The sequence below is a fragment of the Chenopodium album genome, chromosome 7 (genome assembly GCF_948465745.1).
Source record: "Chenopodium album chromosome 7, dcCheAlbu1.1, whole genome shotgun sequence".
Lineage (NCBI taxonomy): Eukaryota > Viridiplantae > Streptophyta > Magnoliopsida > Caryophyllales > Amaranthaceae > Chenopodium > Chenopodium album.
This window is the reverse complement of record NC_137840.1, coordinates 60172747-60191499: the sequence shown is the minus strand read 5'-3', so window position 1 is coordinate 60191499 and position 18753 is coordinate 60172747. Positions and strand designations below refer to the sequence as shown.

At 35.1% G+C, this 18753-nt stretch overlaps 1 protein-coding gene across 1 annotated transcript; it reads right to left on the bottom strand.

Annotated features, from left to right (window-relative positions):
- Positions 1-2182: 2182 nt before the first annotated feature.
- On the bottom strand, positions 2183-14902 carry LOC145639118 (eukaryotic translation initiation factor 3 subunit A-like). Its single transcript, XM_081690281.1, has 14 exons — positions 14735-14902; positions 13989-14056; positions 12569-13053; positions 11100-11315; positions 10008-10376; positions 9882-9911; positions 9533-9760; positions 9242-9403; positions 7454-7675; positions 7157-7354; positions 6858-7064; positions 4354-4434; positions 3071-3272; positions 2183-2928 (listed from the first exon to the last, which is right to left on the bottom strand). Exons 2-14 carry the CDS (start codon positions 14032-14034, stop codon positions 2558-2560), a joined length of 2817 nt encoding a protein of 938 aa, XP_081546407.1. The 5' UTR covers positions 14035-14056; positions 14735-14902; the 3' UTR covers positions 2183-2557.
- Positions 14903-18753: the final 3851 nt, after the last annotated feature.

Genomic DNA, 18753 nt, shown 5'->3' with positions numbered 1-18753 from the left:
TATTTACTGGCCTTTTGTTACGAGATGAGAGTTTTGAGGAAATTTCTGTTATCGTGTAGGAAAGATGATATGAATGAATCTCATGAACTGTTCTAGTTCAATAGCCGTCCTTTCCTAGCATGTTTTATAACCATTTTTGCTACATTCTGGTCTATATCTGCTATTTTCGATGTTTCTTTCGAGCTGTATTTTCTCACTCTTTTGTTATATTGGAATTATGACCTTCTGGTCCTATTAGGTTTAAACCTTCTTATGTAATATATGCTCCTTTCTTGTGTTAAAATAGAATATACTAGTAGTTGAGTACTTTTTTTTTTTGTTGACAGTTAGTAGTTGAGTACTTTAACGCACGAAACAATATTCCAATTACATGCAAAAACAATCTTATCATGAATTCAATTACATACAAAAACATTCATCCTAATCTTCTTAGTATCATTCCGGAAGTCATACTCAAGCAAAAGACCCAGGTTGTCAACTAGTTTGTGATACTGGAGACATCCTGCACACTGATTAAAGCAGGTCTAGTTGACGAATCAGCAAAAAAATGCAGGAACATTTGACATATACAGCTTATGCTCTGATTTTGCGAAGCTTTCTGAAAGGTGAAATCATGCAGCTTACAAAGTTGATCAAGGCACAACGCGTAACTAGATGACAATGTAGAAACTGAATACATACTGAAACCTTTCACAATTACCATTACAGACATTACTAAAAGTATATATCTCACTAAACACTAGTTCAAATAATGAAGAAAAAGACACCTACGTATTGTTGTAGCATTGAATGAAATTTGATATAATTTTAAGCAAATTATGTTCACACAGAAATCCTCAACTAAATACACAGAAGTCTTGGGAAAATAACTTTGTTCAAGATAACTGGACGAATACAGTTCCTTCTTCATAGACTCTTCTATTTACCAGTCGTTTTGTTCTTTCACCATAAGCATCACCTAGGGCGCTGTATGCATACTTGGTTTACATCAAAGAGATGACCTTGATCATAAGAACATAAGTAGATCTAGTAATGGTTCATGGTTGTGAATGAACGACAGTCTACCAAAAGATGAACCACTGGTATCATTTTCATTCAATAAGAAATGAGATCACGACAGTAAACCTTTATGACTGATGTCGAAATCAAATCAAGTGCTCCGTCTTCCTCCTTGATCAGTTCCAACTTACAGACCAAAGTGGATAGCTACATTTGAGAAGCAACCAATTTATAGCCATGTCTAATGACTGTTAAAACATTCTCCCTAGTTAGATTTTAAAGCTTCCTTGTAAGAGCATGTACAATCTTATCGCACTATTCAATAATGAAACCAGCTCGTCACTGGGATGGCTATCAAGAAACTGTCAAAACTTCCTTCATAGAAGTGCTTATATACACCACACGAGATGAACACACTGACATACATTCGGAAGTCAAATCACAGAACCATACTTCATTCACAAAACCATATTTCATATTATCTAGTATAGACTTAGCGTTTATTATGTAAAGCGATTTTGAAATGGCTTGAAGAGATATAGACTTGTCCTTTTTTGTAATTATTGGCTTGGATATGTGAAGTATTCCGTATAAAAGCTTTTGTTCCAGCCTAAGATAGCTTGAGTTTTGAGAGAAACTGAGAGAAGATCATGGTTAGGATTAAGTAAATATGGAAGACTTAGGGATAATAGTTTCCTAATAGTTTCGAGTTCTATTTAGTTTGATTGACAATAAGTTCACTTAACTCGAATAAAAATTGGAAGAACCATATGATAATACGGTTAATACCTTCATACTAATGATAAGTCTAGATAGGTAAGAATTTGCTATTACTCCCTCCGTCCCCTTTTGATAGTCCCTTATGGCTATTTTTCACGGGAATTAATAAACACAAATAAAAATAGTTAAAGTACATTGAAAAGGTAAATTGACATTGAATATGCAAAAAGGTAGAGAGATAAAGTAATAAAAGTACATGAAAAAACAAATTTTACATGGAAAACTTAAATTTACAAAAATATTGTTGCACATTAGAGGGAATTTTGGTAAAAAAAATAATATTAATGGTTGTTGGAAATAGCAAATGGGATGAACATTTTGGGATTAAAATTTGTCCATAAGGGACGGAGGGAGTAGTTTGAAGAAAAAAAATGCTCAAATATCCGAAAAAAAAAGTTCTCCATCCTCCAAAAAGGTAGGCATCAAAAAGCTCAATAATAAAAGAAAGCACGTCAAAGTCGTCAATTAGGTATACGAGATGCCTGAAGAAGTTTTACAAAAATACATTTCATAGTCTTAACACTAGCAACATCCCTCTTAATACTCTGCTGCTCGTTAATACAGTATAAATCAGCATAAATACGAACATTGAAAACAAAATTGAAAGAGTAAACTCTGAGAATGGCCATTTGCCACAAAGAAGTTTCAAAGGAACAAAACCATGCACTGTCTGGCCTGTCTAATTGCAACAGAAGTGGTCAGAGAGCTTAAGAACCCCGAGCACGAATTGATGACCAAATGGGCCTTGAAAAACCCACACTCTAAGCCACACGGATCATCACCAAGTGGGCCTTGAGCTGCCCCCACCTGAACCACGGCGATCAGTACTTCGCCACCTGTCAGCAGTTGGAGCTGGGGCTGGCACAGCAGCTTTCTCCCGCAAGTGTCTCGGAACATATTTCGTAGGTGCTGGAGCAGCAGCAGCAGCAGCCGGAGCAGCAGAAGCTGCTGCTGCAGCAGGTACAGCCTCTGCCTGAGGCCTGGCAAGAGGAGAAGCCTCAGAAGACCGAGCAGCCTCACCAGCAAGGATCTGCTGTCTTCTTAGCCTCTCCTTTTCTTCAAGTTCCCGCTCTCGTTGCCTTTGCTTCTCTGCAATTTCATCCAGCTTAGCTTGGCGCTCAGCATCTTCCTTTCTTCTTCTCTCAGCCTCTGCAGGTTTAAATGCATAAAATGGTAAATATATAAGCAACAAGTGTTCAGTACATATATATCAACAAGGTACTAGGTTAGCAAAAAATTAAAAAGGTTGTAAGCTGAGAGAAAATTGTTGTGCCATAAAAGCTGTTCAGACCTTCACGCTTCCGTGCTTCCTCCTCTTCACGCAGCCTGTTCAATCTTTCCTCTTCTGATCTCAAATAGAAAAGCATCTTCCGCTGAGCTACCCTTTCCTGTTTACGTGCCTCACGAATTTGACGGAAATGCTCCTCCCGTTCTTGTCTCAATCTTTCGAATTCAGACTGGCGGCGACCCACCACTCTTTCTTGGAAAATTTTCTGAGGATAAGAGGGATGATGAGAAACAATCATTAACCTCATATAATATAAATGACAATATAAGACAAGTACATCTCATTTACTTCAATAATACTTCCTCCTTTTTATTTAGTAGCCACGGTTTTAACTTCTGCATTATTCACAATCCATTTTGACTCTATAACTCTATTAATGATTATAACTTTAGAAAAAATATAATCACGTGGGGTCTTGAAAGATTCAATTTGTAACTCTCATAATATCAAATTTTATGATTTCCACACACCGAAAATTAGAGATATACTCCCTCTGTATTTTATTAATTGCTCCACTTTCCTTTCGCGGCTGTATTTTATTACTTGTTCCATTTCCCTTTTTAGAAAACTTTTGACAACATTTTACTATTTCCCTCCCCACTAGTGACCCCCCTCAAATCATATTTTAATATTTTTCATATTATCTATCCTCCTCATTTACACTCACTTTTTCTTTTTTAGATTTTTTTTTTCTTCAACAAACCCCACTTCAATGATATTTTATTACTTTCTACAATTCCTTTAAAACTCCACGGCTCCACGCATGGACAAATGGAGCACGTAATAAAACACAGAGTTACTCCCCTCCGTTTCATAATTAGAAGCCTGTTTTCCTTTTTTGGGTATTCAAAATTAGAAGCCTGTTTCTATTTATAGATAGTACTTTTTGACAATAATACCCTCTTTTTTATGATTTGTCATTCTTTTTTTTTTCTTTTTTTTTTTTTTGTTTTTTGTATTTTTGGCATCAATTCCCAACACTTTCTCTTTCCATCTCTTCAATAATTCTCAATCACTTTTTCTTTTTCTCCATCTCTCTCTAACCACACATGCATATTTGTACTCCCAACCAACTTCCTTAATTCCCGTGAAAAATGGGAAATAGACTTCTACTTATGAAACGGAGGAAGTATTAAAATTAAGCATTGGAAAACATGAAATGTGAAACCTTGCAATTAAAAAAAAGAGGAACTGAGGAGTATCTAAGGGCAAAAACCAAGTTTGCCTGACAAGTGATAACAAGCACATAAATAAATCAATAGCATTTATTATGATGAGCTGCTAACCTTGTTTTCCATTACACGAGCAAGTCTATTCTTTTCCTGAAGGTCGCCATCATGACGCTGCCTGCTGAGCTCAACCTCAAGCTGTAACATTATATTCAAGACTAATTAGATTATCTGAAACTGGCCAAAATAGCATACGCCCTTTGAGCAGTAAATAAGAATTAAATATAGTAAGGCAACTAAGTAATTTTTTGGGCATCTTAGCATACAGATATCAAAAGTCTCCAAGACTGGTGTGGCACACTAACTAAAATTGAAGATATGGACTGAAAGAACACAGTCGAATGTCTGTCCCATACTAAACAACATATATTCCCACAAATCCTTTTTTTTAACCAAAGGAAGATAAAAACTAAGCACCAAAAGACCTGTGTTTCCCAGGATTAAAGAGAGCATAAGCACTTCATAACTTTGACTATGACAAACACATGATATATCTATACAGTTATATACATGTCTGCTGAGCGCATAATTAGACATAGCAAAACAGACTCATACCTGACCCAAGACCCAAACTTTACCCGAAATTACTGTTTCACCCTGACCTATACCCAATCCAACCTGCTAATGAATGTTTCTAAAAGTAATTACTATATTAAAATAAGCATATTGGCAATAGAACCGAAAATGACCTGACCCGAACCTGAAATCTACCGGAAAGTCATATCAAAGAAAATCACCCAACCTGAATTAGACCCAAATGCCACATAAACTCATCGTTCAGTGTAAATCTTAGCTTCGCCCACCCCCCCCCCCCCCCACACCAAAAAAAAAAAAAAAAAAAAAAAAAAAAAAAAAAAAAAAACCACCCACTACCGCCATATGACAAACAGGTACAAGGCCTACATGCTCCCCAAAATGTTTGTTGCCTACACGCCAACTATTAAACTGCTTGCAATATCTTGAATTCTTCGGAAAAAAAAAAGGTTTAACAGTAATTATATGAGAATTTAAATAAAATTAATAATAATAATAATAATCAAAAAGAGAATAATTATATTGAAGATCAAGATTGACAGAGATGGTGGCCCCCAAAAGATAATTTAACCCCCGACACAGGTGAAAGGACTTTGTGATGGATCATGGTGAAACCCGACCCATCAAGGTGTATTCTCGAAAATCCAAAAAGAACAACCCCAACCCAGGAGTCAACGGTCAGGAAGTCAGCATCAACCACAACAAAATACAAGAGGACAAATCTCATTAAGAAGTAGTTAAGGAAACCAAGCAGCAAAGTTCCTCTATGTCTAAGATTGTTTTGCCAATTTAGTGATTAGTATTCACATGTATTTCCTAAGCTTAATTGTATAAGAGTAGTAGGAGAAATTAGGAGGGGTATCCAGAAATTGAGTAACTTGTAAGGAGAGTAGTAGCCTCAAGCTGCTTAGTGAGACTAATAGCCTCAAGCTATTGCTATTAGTGTTATTCAATCAATCAACTAATCACTCGATCGTTTTCCTAGTATACTCAGTCCCTTGATGTCGAACTAGAAGTAGTCCATTACAAATAGAAGTAGTCCATTACAGACTTGCAATACAATATCTAAATTTATGTTAGCACAGGATAGGCAGGCCCCTATGTCCAGACTTGAGTGTCCAAATTGAAAAGCCAGAGTTTGTTCAAATTCAAAAGATACTTGATGCTAAACATGTACATACATATTCCAAATCTTATTTAAAAGTAGTTTAAGGAAACACTGCTTTCATAACTTTGAATTATTAAATAAAAATGAGAAACTCAAATCCAGACACATTTCATAAATTGATTTCTCATACTATGTTTCATGTCATGGTAATTTTCGAAAGGAAAATATGTTAGCTTCTAGGCAGTTAATTCTAAATAGGGGGTGAGCTATAGGCCTGTGCAAAATTATCCGAGAATTCAAAATTCTGATAATCCGATCCGATTTTTTGGATATCCGTTCCAAAATTTCAGATCGGATCGAAAATCTGATATGTAAAAAGGATATCGGATGCAGATTCGGATATTGATTTTCAAATTTTCGGATATCCGGTATCCGGAAAAAAATTGGATATCGAATATCCGAACCAATACCCAAAAAATTAAGCCTGAAATTTATAAAATTTTCAATAGAATAGTCATTTGATGATTGAACTTAGGACTTTATTATGTATTATCCACTGCCTACTAGACTTCATGTGAAAATTGGATGGTCATTTGATAATTATTTTTTTTATTGCAAAAAGACTATTTTTTTGCTAAAATATAATGTGCAACTTAGCGATAAAAAAGTGAAAAAATTAGTGAGAAGTATTAAGTTATTAACCAACTGTGATTAATATCAATATCAAATCTGAAAATTTTCGGATATCCAAAATTTTCAGATTGGATTCAGTTTCTGTCTTTCTGATATCCAAGGATTAGGATATTCAAACTAAAATCAAATTTTGATTCGAATATTCGATCCATGCACAGACCTAGTGAGCTATGTATCTACATAATACAGTGCCAAGTACGAAGAAAGAATTCAAGTTAAAATCTACCTGTTGCTCACGCTCATGAAGAAGCTGTTCCTCAACCAAGCGTTGTTGATATGCAGATTCAATTAGTGGAGCTGCCTCCTCTCTCTTAGCTCTCTCAAAATAATCCATCTGCTTGCTCAACTTCTGCAATTTTTTCTCCATTTCTTGTTTCTCCTTCAGCTGCTCATTGAGAGCCAACTCCATCAATTGTTGCTTTGTCAAATTATCCTGAAATAAAGTACATAAAACACAAATTAAACACCAATTTGCACACAACATCATGAAGTCTTATCAGGGGAGGGGGGGGGAGGGGGACTCACCCCTTCAATAAGTGGTTTCTTCTTATTTTTGGAGAATTTTTCCTGAATCAGAGCTTTTGTTTCTTCCTTCTCACGTTCTTCGATTTCCTTTTGGATTCGCTGAATCTTCCTCTTCTCCAATTCAATAGCAAGCCTTTTCTGTTCAGCTTCCTCGTTATTTTTTAGCTGCTGTAGTCTCTTCAACTCTTCCTCACGCTCCTATTAAGACACCAAAGATATCAGTTCTAAACAGGACTGCATATTACAAGGTACAGCAATCAATTTCCTCAAGAAAGGTACACCAATTTATGATCATACCTTCTCCAAAAGCTGGCGTTCTTGTTCCTCTTTGCGCTGCTCAATGATTGTTTTACGAGCAAGAAGCTTCTTATGTTCCTTCTCCACAACCTCAGCTAAACCAGATAAAGAATCTCCAATTTTTGATGCTTTATTAAGGGGAGGATATATCATGGACCTTGCCTTATTCAATGATTCAGCAAGCACTGTAAGGTGATTTCTCAAGGTATCAGATTCAAGATCCTGCATTAAACATCATGATTGGTCAAACGATTTACAAGGTGACCCTACATATATGGACACCAAAATCTCAACTGAGGCAAAAGGCCTAAAAGAATAATAAAAAATCTGAATGTTCAACAACTCAAAAGCCCTCAACAAGTAATCAATCAAAAAGTAGGATAAAGGTTCATAGTTTACCCGAGATAGGAATACCTGAACTGGCTATGCACAACATACGTAGATCCTATTCAGCTAAGTCACACAAATCAATCAACTTAGGGTCAAATTCAGATCTAAATTCAGAGCAAGGACAACAGTAGTTCTGAACATCCTGAACTACATTTCTTAAAAATATATCTTATGGTAACATGATATCATATGAAAACCGATCAGACAGAAATGAACTCCACCTAATAGTTATTTATTCAGCTTAATCAGACATAAAGCAACTTAGGGTCAAGATCAGATTAAAAATTAAGAGTACAAAATTCGTTTCAAATTTCTAGACCTGATTGTTAACAAACCCCCATTTTATATTTCATTTTTGGGGTTCTACTTAGTTACTATAGATAATTAGATACTCCTCCCCATCCGCACATTAATTTTTTAACTTGCCTTTTGCATATGTTTTTAAGAGTATGAATAAAACATATGTGAGGTTTGGTTGATTAAAAGGTGAATATAATAGCAAGATAGTGGGGTTTAAAAGTGAATAAAAAAAGAGAGATTGGGTTTGGTTAATTAAAAGTAAATAAATATCTAAAGGTAAAATGGGAATTATAGTTATGATTTTTTTTTTTTTTTTTTTTTTTTTTTTGTGGTGAAATCAATTATTTGTAAGAAAATAATAAGGTGGTTGGGAGTAAGAAAAGGATAATTATGAAAAAGATCCCACTTGTCATTCATGACATTTTAGTAATTTTGCAAATTCCTACACTAGTTTCCAATTTCTTAATTTTAAAATTTCAATTGAATTCTATATAAATTTAATTTACTTTTAATACTCAATTTCTAAATGATAGTCATGTTTCACTTTTTACACAATCTCAATGCAACATTTAAGCATATATATCTTCAAATATGTATTATAAAAAATTATAAAAAGTTGATGATGTGAAACTACCTATCGAGATGAAAATAAGATCCCACGTGATAACGTGAATATACTTTTACTAATAAATTTATCAAGAGATTATTAAATTCCATGTTTATAAAGACAATCAATTAGAAAGTGAGTGTGTTAACTTCTCTCTACTTAAATAACATAATAAACAAAAAAATCTTATCTGAAACAATTTTATATCAAAGGGAATTAAAAGTTTCTTGTTAATGTTTATATTTAATGATTATCAATGTGTTTTTCTTCTTTAAAGTCTATAATTCAAGCATAGAGAGTTGTCTAATTGGATTGGATATTTACTTTTGGATCAATTCATTTACTTTAATGTAATTTTGTTTAACTTATAGGGGACAAAATCAGTTCTCAATTCACAGTTCTCATTCTAGAATTGGTTCTCATTGCACGCACACACACAGTTTATAAAAACTAATGGACATAACGCATAGATGCTAGACATGAGAGCTTACCAGAATATTAAACGAAACAGCACCATTCATATGGTCAACCTTCATATTTATAAACCTATGTTTGACAGCATCTACAGAGATCTTTTCCACAGCAGAAAAATCAAAAAAAGGAATCATCTGGGATAAACTCCTAATAGTCATTGTCTGGTAAACTTGGGAAGCCTGCGATGTCAAAAGTAGGATATCAACGACACTGAAGGCAGCTATGGCACAGTGTACTATGGCACAGTGTACTATGGTACATTTGCAAAATACACTTGGTAGAGATGCAAAATATTATAAATGGTGCACCTGCTGTAGCAACCTCAGAGTTGCTAGCTTTTCTAAGGCAAGACTATACTTTGACAATTGCACTTCTGGTACAGAAGAAGCTGAAGCAAGTTTCCCACCAAGCTTAGAAATTTTGTTCAACAAGGGCTGAACTTTTAGAGACAAATCCAAGGGGAGAAACTCATGCTCTAGAAGATGATAAAGATCTTTCACTTCTGGCAGTACACAAGACATAACTCCTTTGGAAACCTGCCAATTACATAAAAAAAACCAAGATAAGATGATGTAAAAAAGACTACATTTCTGCCACAAAATCTCTTTGGTTTTCAATACTAAAAATCTGAAACAATGAGCAGTTGGGGGGTCATACCAGTTCCAAAAGAAGAGCTGAGCGTGAGAGCTGTAAAAGTTTAAAACAATAGAACTATTAGAGGCAAAAAGTAGATTACACATATTAAGATAAACAAAACAAGCTAATGGATAAGCAATCAATTACCACTTCTCTGCTCTCAGGTTTGGAATCAAGATTAAAATTAATAAGATTAGACATCCTCATATTACGCTCTTTCTCATTTTCAAGTTCCATATGAGATGCACCACGCTTATGGTCATAAGGAGGAACAGAGAGGGCAGCCAAAACCACAGATGATGCTATCGTCTGCAAATCCTTCTGGCTCAAGTTCTTGTTAAAGTTCTTCTGAAGCAAGAAAAGCTTGAGCCAAGCATATGCATGATACAGATGGCTACCAGAAATCCAAAATATTTCAGTGAGCTTGGCATAGTAAACAACCATCAACGAAGGCTTAGGTGTCTTCTTAACCATACACATCAAGCCATGGATATCTTCAACCGAGCGAAATGCTTCCTAAAGGAGAAACAAATGCTTTATAAAATAAATAAAATAATTTGACTTACAATAGAAGATCAGTATAAAATGAGAGCACAAAAATTTTAACCACACATGCAGTAACTACTAATTAGAAAATAAAGGAAAATGACTCTAAAACTGTGCTGTGAAATTAACCTAATGAAAACAAATCTATCCAATATTGTAGGTCTAAGGTTGAATACAACTCAACCTTGTTGCCTCACCCATAGTACCAACCCCAACAAAGGCAGTGCTCTGATGTTTATGATATGCAAAATCATCAACTGCCTTTCCGCTTTATCAATAATTAGTAAATGATCTGGAAAAAGGTGACAAAAAAATCTCATTTTTCAATTAGTAAAACCATCAAATATGAGTCAAAATCTATGTTATTTAGACTCCACATTTTACCTCAAGTACCTATGTCAAATCCTTGAAACTCGAACATGGGTATGAAACTTCAACCCTTCATTTTAGGATAAAATCATGGAAAATTTTCAGAAATAGCCGAGTCTAACAACATAAAGCTAAAGTTAAGCTTTCTTTTAAAATTCACCAGCAATCACATAGGGAGACAGTATTTAGAGAGACAACCAGCTGTTCTTGTTTAACATTAAAGATATGATATCGTGACTCAAAAACCAGGCATATTATTCTAAACAAGTTTGGTAGCTAAAAAAAGTAATGCTGCCACAGGAAATTCCTTGGCCATTGCCTCACCTGCCAAAGTTCAAGTTCAGTGGCAATCTTTAGTTGCTCAAATCTCGTGTCGAGATACAACTGCAGGCTTTCTGGAGCTGTCAGATCAGGCCTGTCTCGTTGGTCTTTGTATTTATTCAAATTTGACAAATGGTTTCTGATTATTTCACACAGTCTGCGAAATTCTGTGGTCCGTTTGTATTGCTTGCAGAATTGAAAAGCGCGATGTGCTGTCATCTGCAAAACAATAGAGCAAAATATAAGTTCCTAAGTAGTTCATGTAAACACGCATACAAAAATATAGCTATCATTACTGTGGCATCATAAGACAGAGCAAAGCCCGAGATTAGTACTTATAAGCATAACTCAAATTTAATAATTTAATAATTATGGATCAAGAGAAGACATCCTTGTTATTTTATAGGATTAAAAATTCCTTTAATGAAAGAAATCAAAGAATACATTGCATGGAATACAGCAAGTGTGATATATACACCTTCACAGAAAAGTGAAGTGCCAACACTAACAAAAACAATTTTCAACACATACACACCTTATGAGGCAAACTGTTATAGCATACTATCATCGAATACCCTGGTCAGTAACAGTTATAGCATACTATCATGAATATTAGTCACTTAGCCCTCCCTTCAATCAATAGATGTAATCAATTACATACTACTAAAAGCGAATCTTAAGACACACTTGTCAACGTATTATCAAAAAATTTCCCGCCAAAAGTACCTTCTAAATAAATTGTTGTTACTTAAGGAAAAAATAAATTATGACATAACTGTGTTTGTTTTATACTATAAAATATAAATCTTTTCCTAAAAGATTAAACTATCCATTATAAGTTTATAACTATTACATGTTTTTAAAATATTTTCTCTTGCATGCTTTTATTTTTAATATACTCTATATTTTTTAATACTCAAGTCATTATATTAAAAAATTTATAATAAAATAGTCAAAAATATTTAACAACCGTGCATTGCACGGGATTTAACCTAGTTTTGTTCTAAAGCAAGAAAAAAGCCATACCATAAAAAAGGATTAGAACCATATGACCTCATGTAAAGACCTTTTCCTAAGATTTTTCACAAGTTGGACCCAACCTAAGCTAACCCCATAATTCAAAGAGCTTCACATCTGTACTATATAGCATGAATAAAGAAAAGAAAAAGGTAAAAATGGGAAGAGAGGGAACTGCAAGTATGTTCAACAGTTATAGACGATATAATTAAACTCTACGTAGTTTGCATTGCGGTCATATAGTTTCAAGCTATACATCAAAATACTCAAGGAAAAAAATAAAAAAACAAAACAAAACAAAACAAAAATCACTAAACATTATTCAGAATTATATATCTACAAAGAGGACTCGTATACTTCCATCCCAAGATAGCATTGTTATGCTTCGCAAATAAAACAAGGCAAGCATAATACAATGTTAAAAAAAAAAAAAATTGAAATAAATAGATACTTACAGCATAAAGATTCTCCAATTTTGAATTATTACGTAATATTTCCAAAACAGTTCTGTATGTCTCCCACAAAAATTTGAACCAAGGTGTAACAAGTTCACGATCAGACCTGTCTTTTCCCTTCTCTCCGCTAACATAACTTAGCATTAGATCCTCAGGACGCTTATCTGCCTCAAGATCTTCAACATCAAGTGCTTCTTCTAATGCTTCTTGAGCTTGATTACGAGCAAGCTCAGCTTTCTCAGTTGATAAGTGCATGAAATGCTTAATTACTTCCTCTAAAGAATTCACATTCACTTGTTGGCATACAATTCGATATTGGATTAAACCGTCTTTGGCATACCTACCCTTCCTCATTTCAACACAGAGATCTATGTATTTGAACATGATCTTTTCCAACGTTTTCTGCCATGCTCTGTATCTTTTGGAGGTAATAACGTCATGAAGGGCCTGCAGGGCATCTTGCTTCTGACCAACATTGATCAGCTCTACAATAAATGAAAGTAAAAACTTGACATGAGAACCAAGAAAAACAGCATAATACACCAGATAAACAAAACACAGTTTTCCCATTACGGGAATGAAATAATAACAAAGAATCAAAGGATGCATGCACATGTGCCGAAGAAAGAAGGAAGGGAAGCCAATAAAAGGATAAATCTAACAGCGATTAGTTAATTAGATAAAAAAAAATTAATCCAAACTCAAGAAATATATTATATTATAATACAGTATAAGATAGAGATAATAAATATAAAGCCATATGAATTGATGATAGGTAATCTCAGATAGCTGAAATGGCCTTACATTCAGTGATGGAAGAACGAAAGGGTTATCATAAGAAACTAAAGAGTTGTAGAACAACTAACGCAATAAATTATATCCCTAGGGTAACAAAAAAAATATAATAAATACCCTGTACATCCTTAAACTTAACACCAACACCATAGCAACTGCAGGTTCTATCAAAACAAATCAGATCCAACGAGGAAGGCTGATAGTTCAAGTAATAACTATTGTAAGTGCTTGTTTAGTTACATCTTAGTGGTGGAAAGTATTGCTTCCTATGATGTTGTAATGCCCCATGAAGTTTAACTTACTAAGCAACTGCCAGATTTTGTTTAGCTTAACATAGGAAGTACTAATTCCCATGGGATATGTGGGGACTAATTGAGTGAATTCCTCTATTTTGTGGGGGAGTAGAACTTCCAAGGATGTTCCACTTCCTATGTTAGTGTCAACCAAACAATTGCACATATATTTAAATCCTAAGAAATCATCATAAATTAAGCGTACAAGTTATAAGGAAGCATCTTGAGTAATGGAAACATCTAGAAGTGGGTCAAGAGGCACACATCAAAGCAAACAAACAGAGGCAAAAGGGAAGAGGCACAAAGAAAACAATAATATTTAAGTTACCAACCTTCCGCTCGCTTCAAAGCATTTTCTGGTTTCGCAAAGGTAGACATGTTGATCGACGGGTGCCAGCCTCTACACAAGAAATGATTCGCTATGAATACAACAGGTAAATAATACGGTGATAGGTTATGTAAACTCCTACTTATGATCATGTATATTCACAAAAAAGCTAAGTTAACAACCACAATGTTAACCATAAGCTCTTAACATAATGTCGCTCGGTCTCTCGTGCATTTTGTTTGGCATAATTTTATTTCAGGCCCGTCACCGAACCAGGGCACGAAGTACGCCCGGAGAAGATCCAATTTCATAGCCCCATCTTAACATTAGAGGTAAATTTGTTCAATTGTCAACTTAGCCACGAAAAATCACAAATTTTAGGGAGAAAGGTCAAATTTCGTAGTCCCATCTTAACATTACAGATAAATTTGATTCACTTATCAATTTAGCCCCGAAAATTCACAACTTTTAGGGAGAAAAGGTCAAATATCATAGTTCCATTCTAAGATTTCTAACATTAACGGCAAACTTGATTCAATCATCAAATTAGGATTGAAATTTCACATAAATTTCTTCTCTATCGACAAATTCGCTGCTTATAATCTTTAATAACCTCAGTGTTAAAACCCCAAGAGTTCAATGATCGACTTTAGATGAACCCTAAATTGAGCATACTGAGAATTAATTTAACGATAAACCCTAGATTGTAAAATTGATATTCGATGACTACAAAAAGAAACAACATCTTACCTCAGAAAGCTGCTTCAATGGAGGATGGAAATCACAGGAATCGCCTCAATGGAATGAAATTAGGGAGTGAATAACAGAATAAATGAAAGAATATCAAAAAGTTTGAGTCTTTGATAATCAACGACTCAAATTGTAGGGTTTGTGAGTTCGAGTGAAGAGATGAGAGTTGATGATTTTTTTATTGATTTATTTTTTTTTTTTACTTTTACCACTTTTACAGTATTATTTTTAAGGAAAATTTGTCAAGAAAATCCTTTTAAAGTGACCCTTTTGTCCAAAAAAAACCTTTTAAAAATTTTTTGGCCAAAAAAAACCTTTAAAAAAAAAAAAAATTTGTTCAAGACAGCCAAAACCCACTTTCTGACGTTAACTCACCATTCTCCGGCGTTGACCACGTGTTTTACAACATGTGCCACGCACATGACCCCTATTTTCCTAATTACACCCCACTTTGCCTAATTTCACACCCTTTTCCCTCCAATAAACATTCTCTCTCTCTCTCCTACTCTCTGTATTCTATTTCATCTCCTTCTTTCCTCTGTGTTCTCAAATTCTCACGCCATTGTGGAGTGCAGCAAAATCGAAGCAGTAGAAGGCTTTATCACCAATTTTCGACATCATATAAGTGATTAATTTGTGTAACTCTGACTTTTTCGATTCTTGATTGAGAATTAGGGGTTTTTTCCCCTTTTTAATTTTTCTCAATTATGCAGCGACTATGGGTCGAGGAGGTGTTACGAGGTGTGGTTGTGGTTTTCCTGTTGCGAAGAGGACTTCATGGACCCATGATAATCCTGGGAGAAAATTCATTGCATGCAAATTTTATGACCATGAAAACTGGGCAAAGGGGTTGTGACAAATCCGAGTGGGTTGATGATGGCATTCTATACTGGCAAAGAGATGTGACTAATGTCCTCATAGCAGAGAAGCACAGGCTTACTACAGATCTTTGCATTATCAGGGCAAGGCTTGAATGTTATGAGCATGAGAAGGAAAGGTTTATCCAAAGAAGTTGAGAAGCTGAACAAGAAGCTATGGAGAAGGAACAATGAGTATGGTGTAGGAAAGGGTGATGCTATAAAGTATAGGCAGTTGGGGTGTGTGTGTGTTGTATCGGTTTTTTTCAGTTTCATATTTGTGAAACTATTTGGTTAGAATTGGTTACAATGTAAGCTAGATATGTAAGGTTGATGTTTGATATCAATTGAGAAATTACTATCTCAATGATGTCCTGTAATAATTGTCAAGCCAATTGAATGAAATTTGGAAAGGAAATTATAAATTTGGTTTGGTTTGTGCAATATTTGACTTGTTATGCATTTACAAAAAAAGTTGATCCCAATGAAAACAAAATAATTTGAGGCTTGTTGAGCACATACCAATAACAAACACTACATCAAATAGAATTCAACTGTCAAATAGCAACAACATTGTTTGATAAAAACCACAAAAACATCAAAAGGGTGATGCTTTCCTTGAGACTGTGACTAAGTCACTAAAAACAACAAAACAAATTGTTTGACCAACACTAATTAACTAAAAACAGGAAAACTAATTTCCTTGATACTGTGACAGTGGTGGAGGACAAGTAGCAGAGGCTTGTGATGCTTGCAAGTCAACAGTTTGATGGTGGACTTGAGATGTGCTACTTTTCTTCTGTTTTGCACCACCCTTTCTAGCAACACTTTTTTTTCCTCTTTGAAGTGGTAGCAGAGGCTGCACCATTTGGAGTTGGGACAACAACATTAGAGCCAGCAGCCGCAGAGCTAGCACCTGCAGCAACAGATGCACCAGCATCACTTGAATCCGCACCAATGGTAGTTTGTTGAGCCATTTTAGCTTCAGGGTTCCTTCCTTTGGGCTTCACAACTTTCTGTTGTATAGGGTTGAAGCATTTTGTCTTGTAATGCCCAAGACCTCCACGCCTGCTGCACCTATTCGTCTTCTTTGCCCTTTGCACATTTATCCTCTCCCTGTCTTCCCCCGGTTCCTTAACCCTTTTCTTTTTGCTAGGCCTACCAGGCATAGTCCTATGGGGTGGTGGTAAAGGTTTTGGGTAAGGTTTGATCTCCCACTGTGACTGACAGGCATGGCTCTAAAAGCAGGTGAGTATGCTTTGGCATAAGTTTCAACATGATAAGCAGGGTGAATGTAATCTTCGTAGTTCAACCTCCTAAGTTGGATGCAAGCTAGGGCATGCCAACATGGTATACCCATAAGACTCCATCTATAGCAACCACAAGTCCTTGTTTCTAAGTTAACCACAAAAGTGTCATCATCTTGGTCAACTTCAAACTCATTCAAATCAGCCTGATTAACTCTCAATGAACTAGCTTCTTGCAGACCCCTTATTTGAACCATCTTAACTACACTAGGCATAATGACACCATCAAAATTCCTAAGACCCTGTCTTTTAGCTAAATATCTCAGCATAACATACCTCCTAATCCATTCCATTAGCTGAAGTATGGGCTTAGACCTTGCCTCTCTCAACACATTATTGAAACTCTCACAACAATTGTTAAGTAGCATACCAGATTTGCATGTAGAAGGAAAAGCATCTTAACTACACTAGGCATAATGACACCATCAAAATTCCTAAGACCCTGTCTTTTAGCTAAATATCTCAGCATAACATACCTCCTAATCCATTCCATTAGCTGAAGTATGGGCTTAGACCTTGCCTCTCTCAACACATTATTGAAACTCTCACAACAATTGTTAAGTAGCATACCAGATTTGCATGTAGAAGGAAAAGCATGCCTTAACCACTGCATTGCTGGGATCTCATTCAAGTAATTGTAGGCCTCAACATTTATTTTCTTAATAGCTTCCATGTTTGTGTCAAAATGGTGCTGCAATGATGAAAACAAGAATAAACAAAAAAAAAAAAGTACCACAAAACCAATAGTCTCTGGAAAAGGGGTGGTGGATGTTCAACCCCTGTGACCTTCACTTTTGCTATTGAACCATGATTGTACTTAATGATAGTGGCTGCATAGTCCCACACCCTTCCATATTCCAAGTTTGCATCTCCAAAAATCATTTTAAATGCCTTGGCTCTTGAATAATATGCAAGGTGTAGGCGTCGTTCGAAGTGCGCCTACGTAAAAAGCATGTTGTGAATATGCTTGGCACTCATAGGAAGTGGGAATTGACATAATACGATTAGGGACAAATAAAGTAGGGAGCCGCCAACAAGTTTTTAAGGAACTTGTAAACCGTTCACGGATCATAAAAAGGCAACCACGAATAAGGGACAACAAAGGCATCAACGATTGACCCGTGAAGGTTACACCCCATTCATAATCCATGAGATTAGTAACTCCATATGGTTCGGAACCACGAAAGGAGGATCGGGGATGATGGTACGAAGTGAGTCATGGAGTCACATTCGCCCGTATTGGCCTCTACTCGATTCTTATAGTGAAAAGCATTCCTGCGATCTCAAAGGTATGCAAACAAAATATTCAATTTGCTCCAAACTATTATTATGCTAAATTGGTTGAATATTAATGCAACACATAATTCTAAAATATTGTGATCACTTGATTAAACAATAAGATTAAAAAGGATCCTAAACCGGTTGTCCAAATTATCTTATTATGCGTGATTTTCAATTACATATTCCCTTTAAACATGCAATATAGTGATCAATAAAAAATAATAGAATTACCATTAATATTGGAAGCAATTTAACAATAAATTGTTAGTCAAATCAAATAATAATAATTACATAATCATGATGCTAGAAATATTAAAATAAAATAAGAGTAATTAAATTAATTAATTACTCACATTCCGCGCGTTCCTTTAAATTGCTACATCATGAATAAACTGTCAGAAACTTCAATAAAAATATAAATCAAATTGAAAAAATTAAATTAAATAAAAAGTAGATTTGATTTAGTCCAAACCCTCAGTCAATTTTACCTTTCACGCCTTGGTTTAAGGACGGAACCTCGGGTATTATATGGACTCCTTGGAGTGCTTAAAGGAAAGGAGTAGTGAAAGAATGA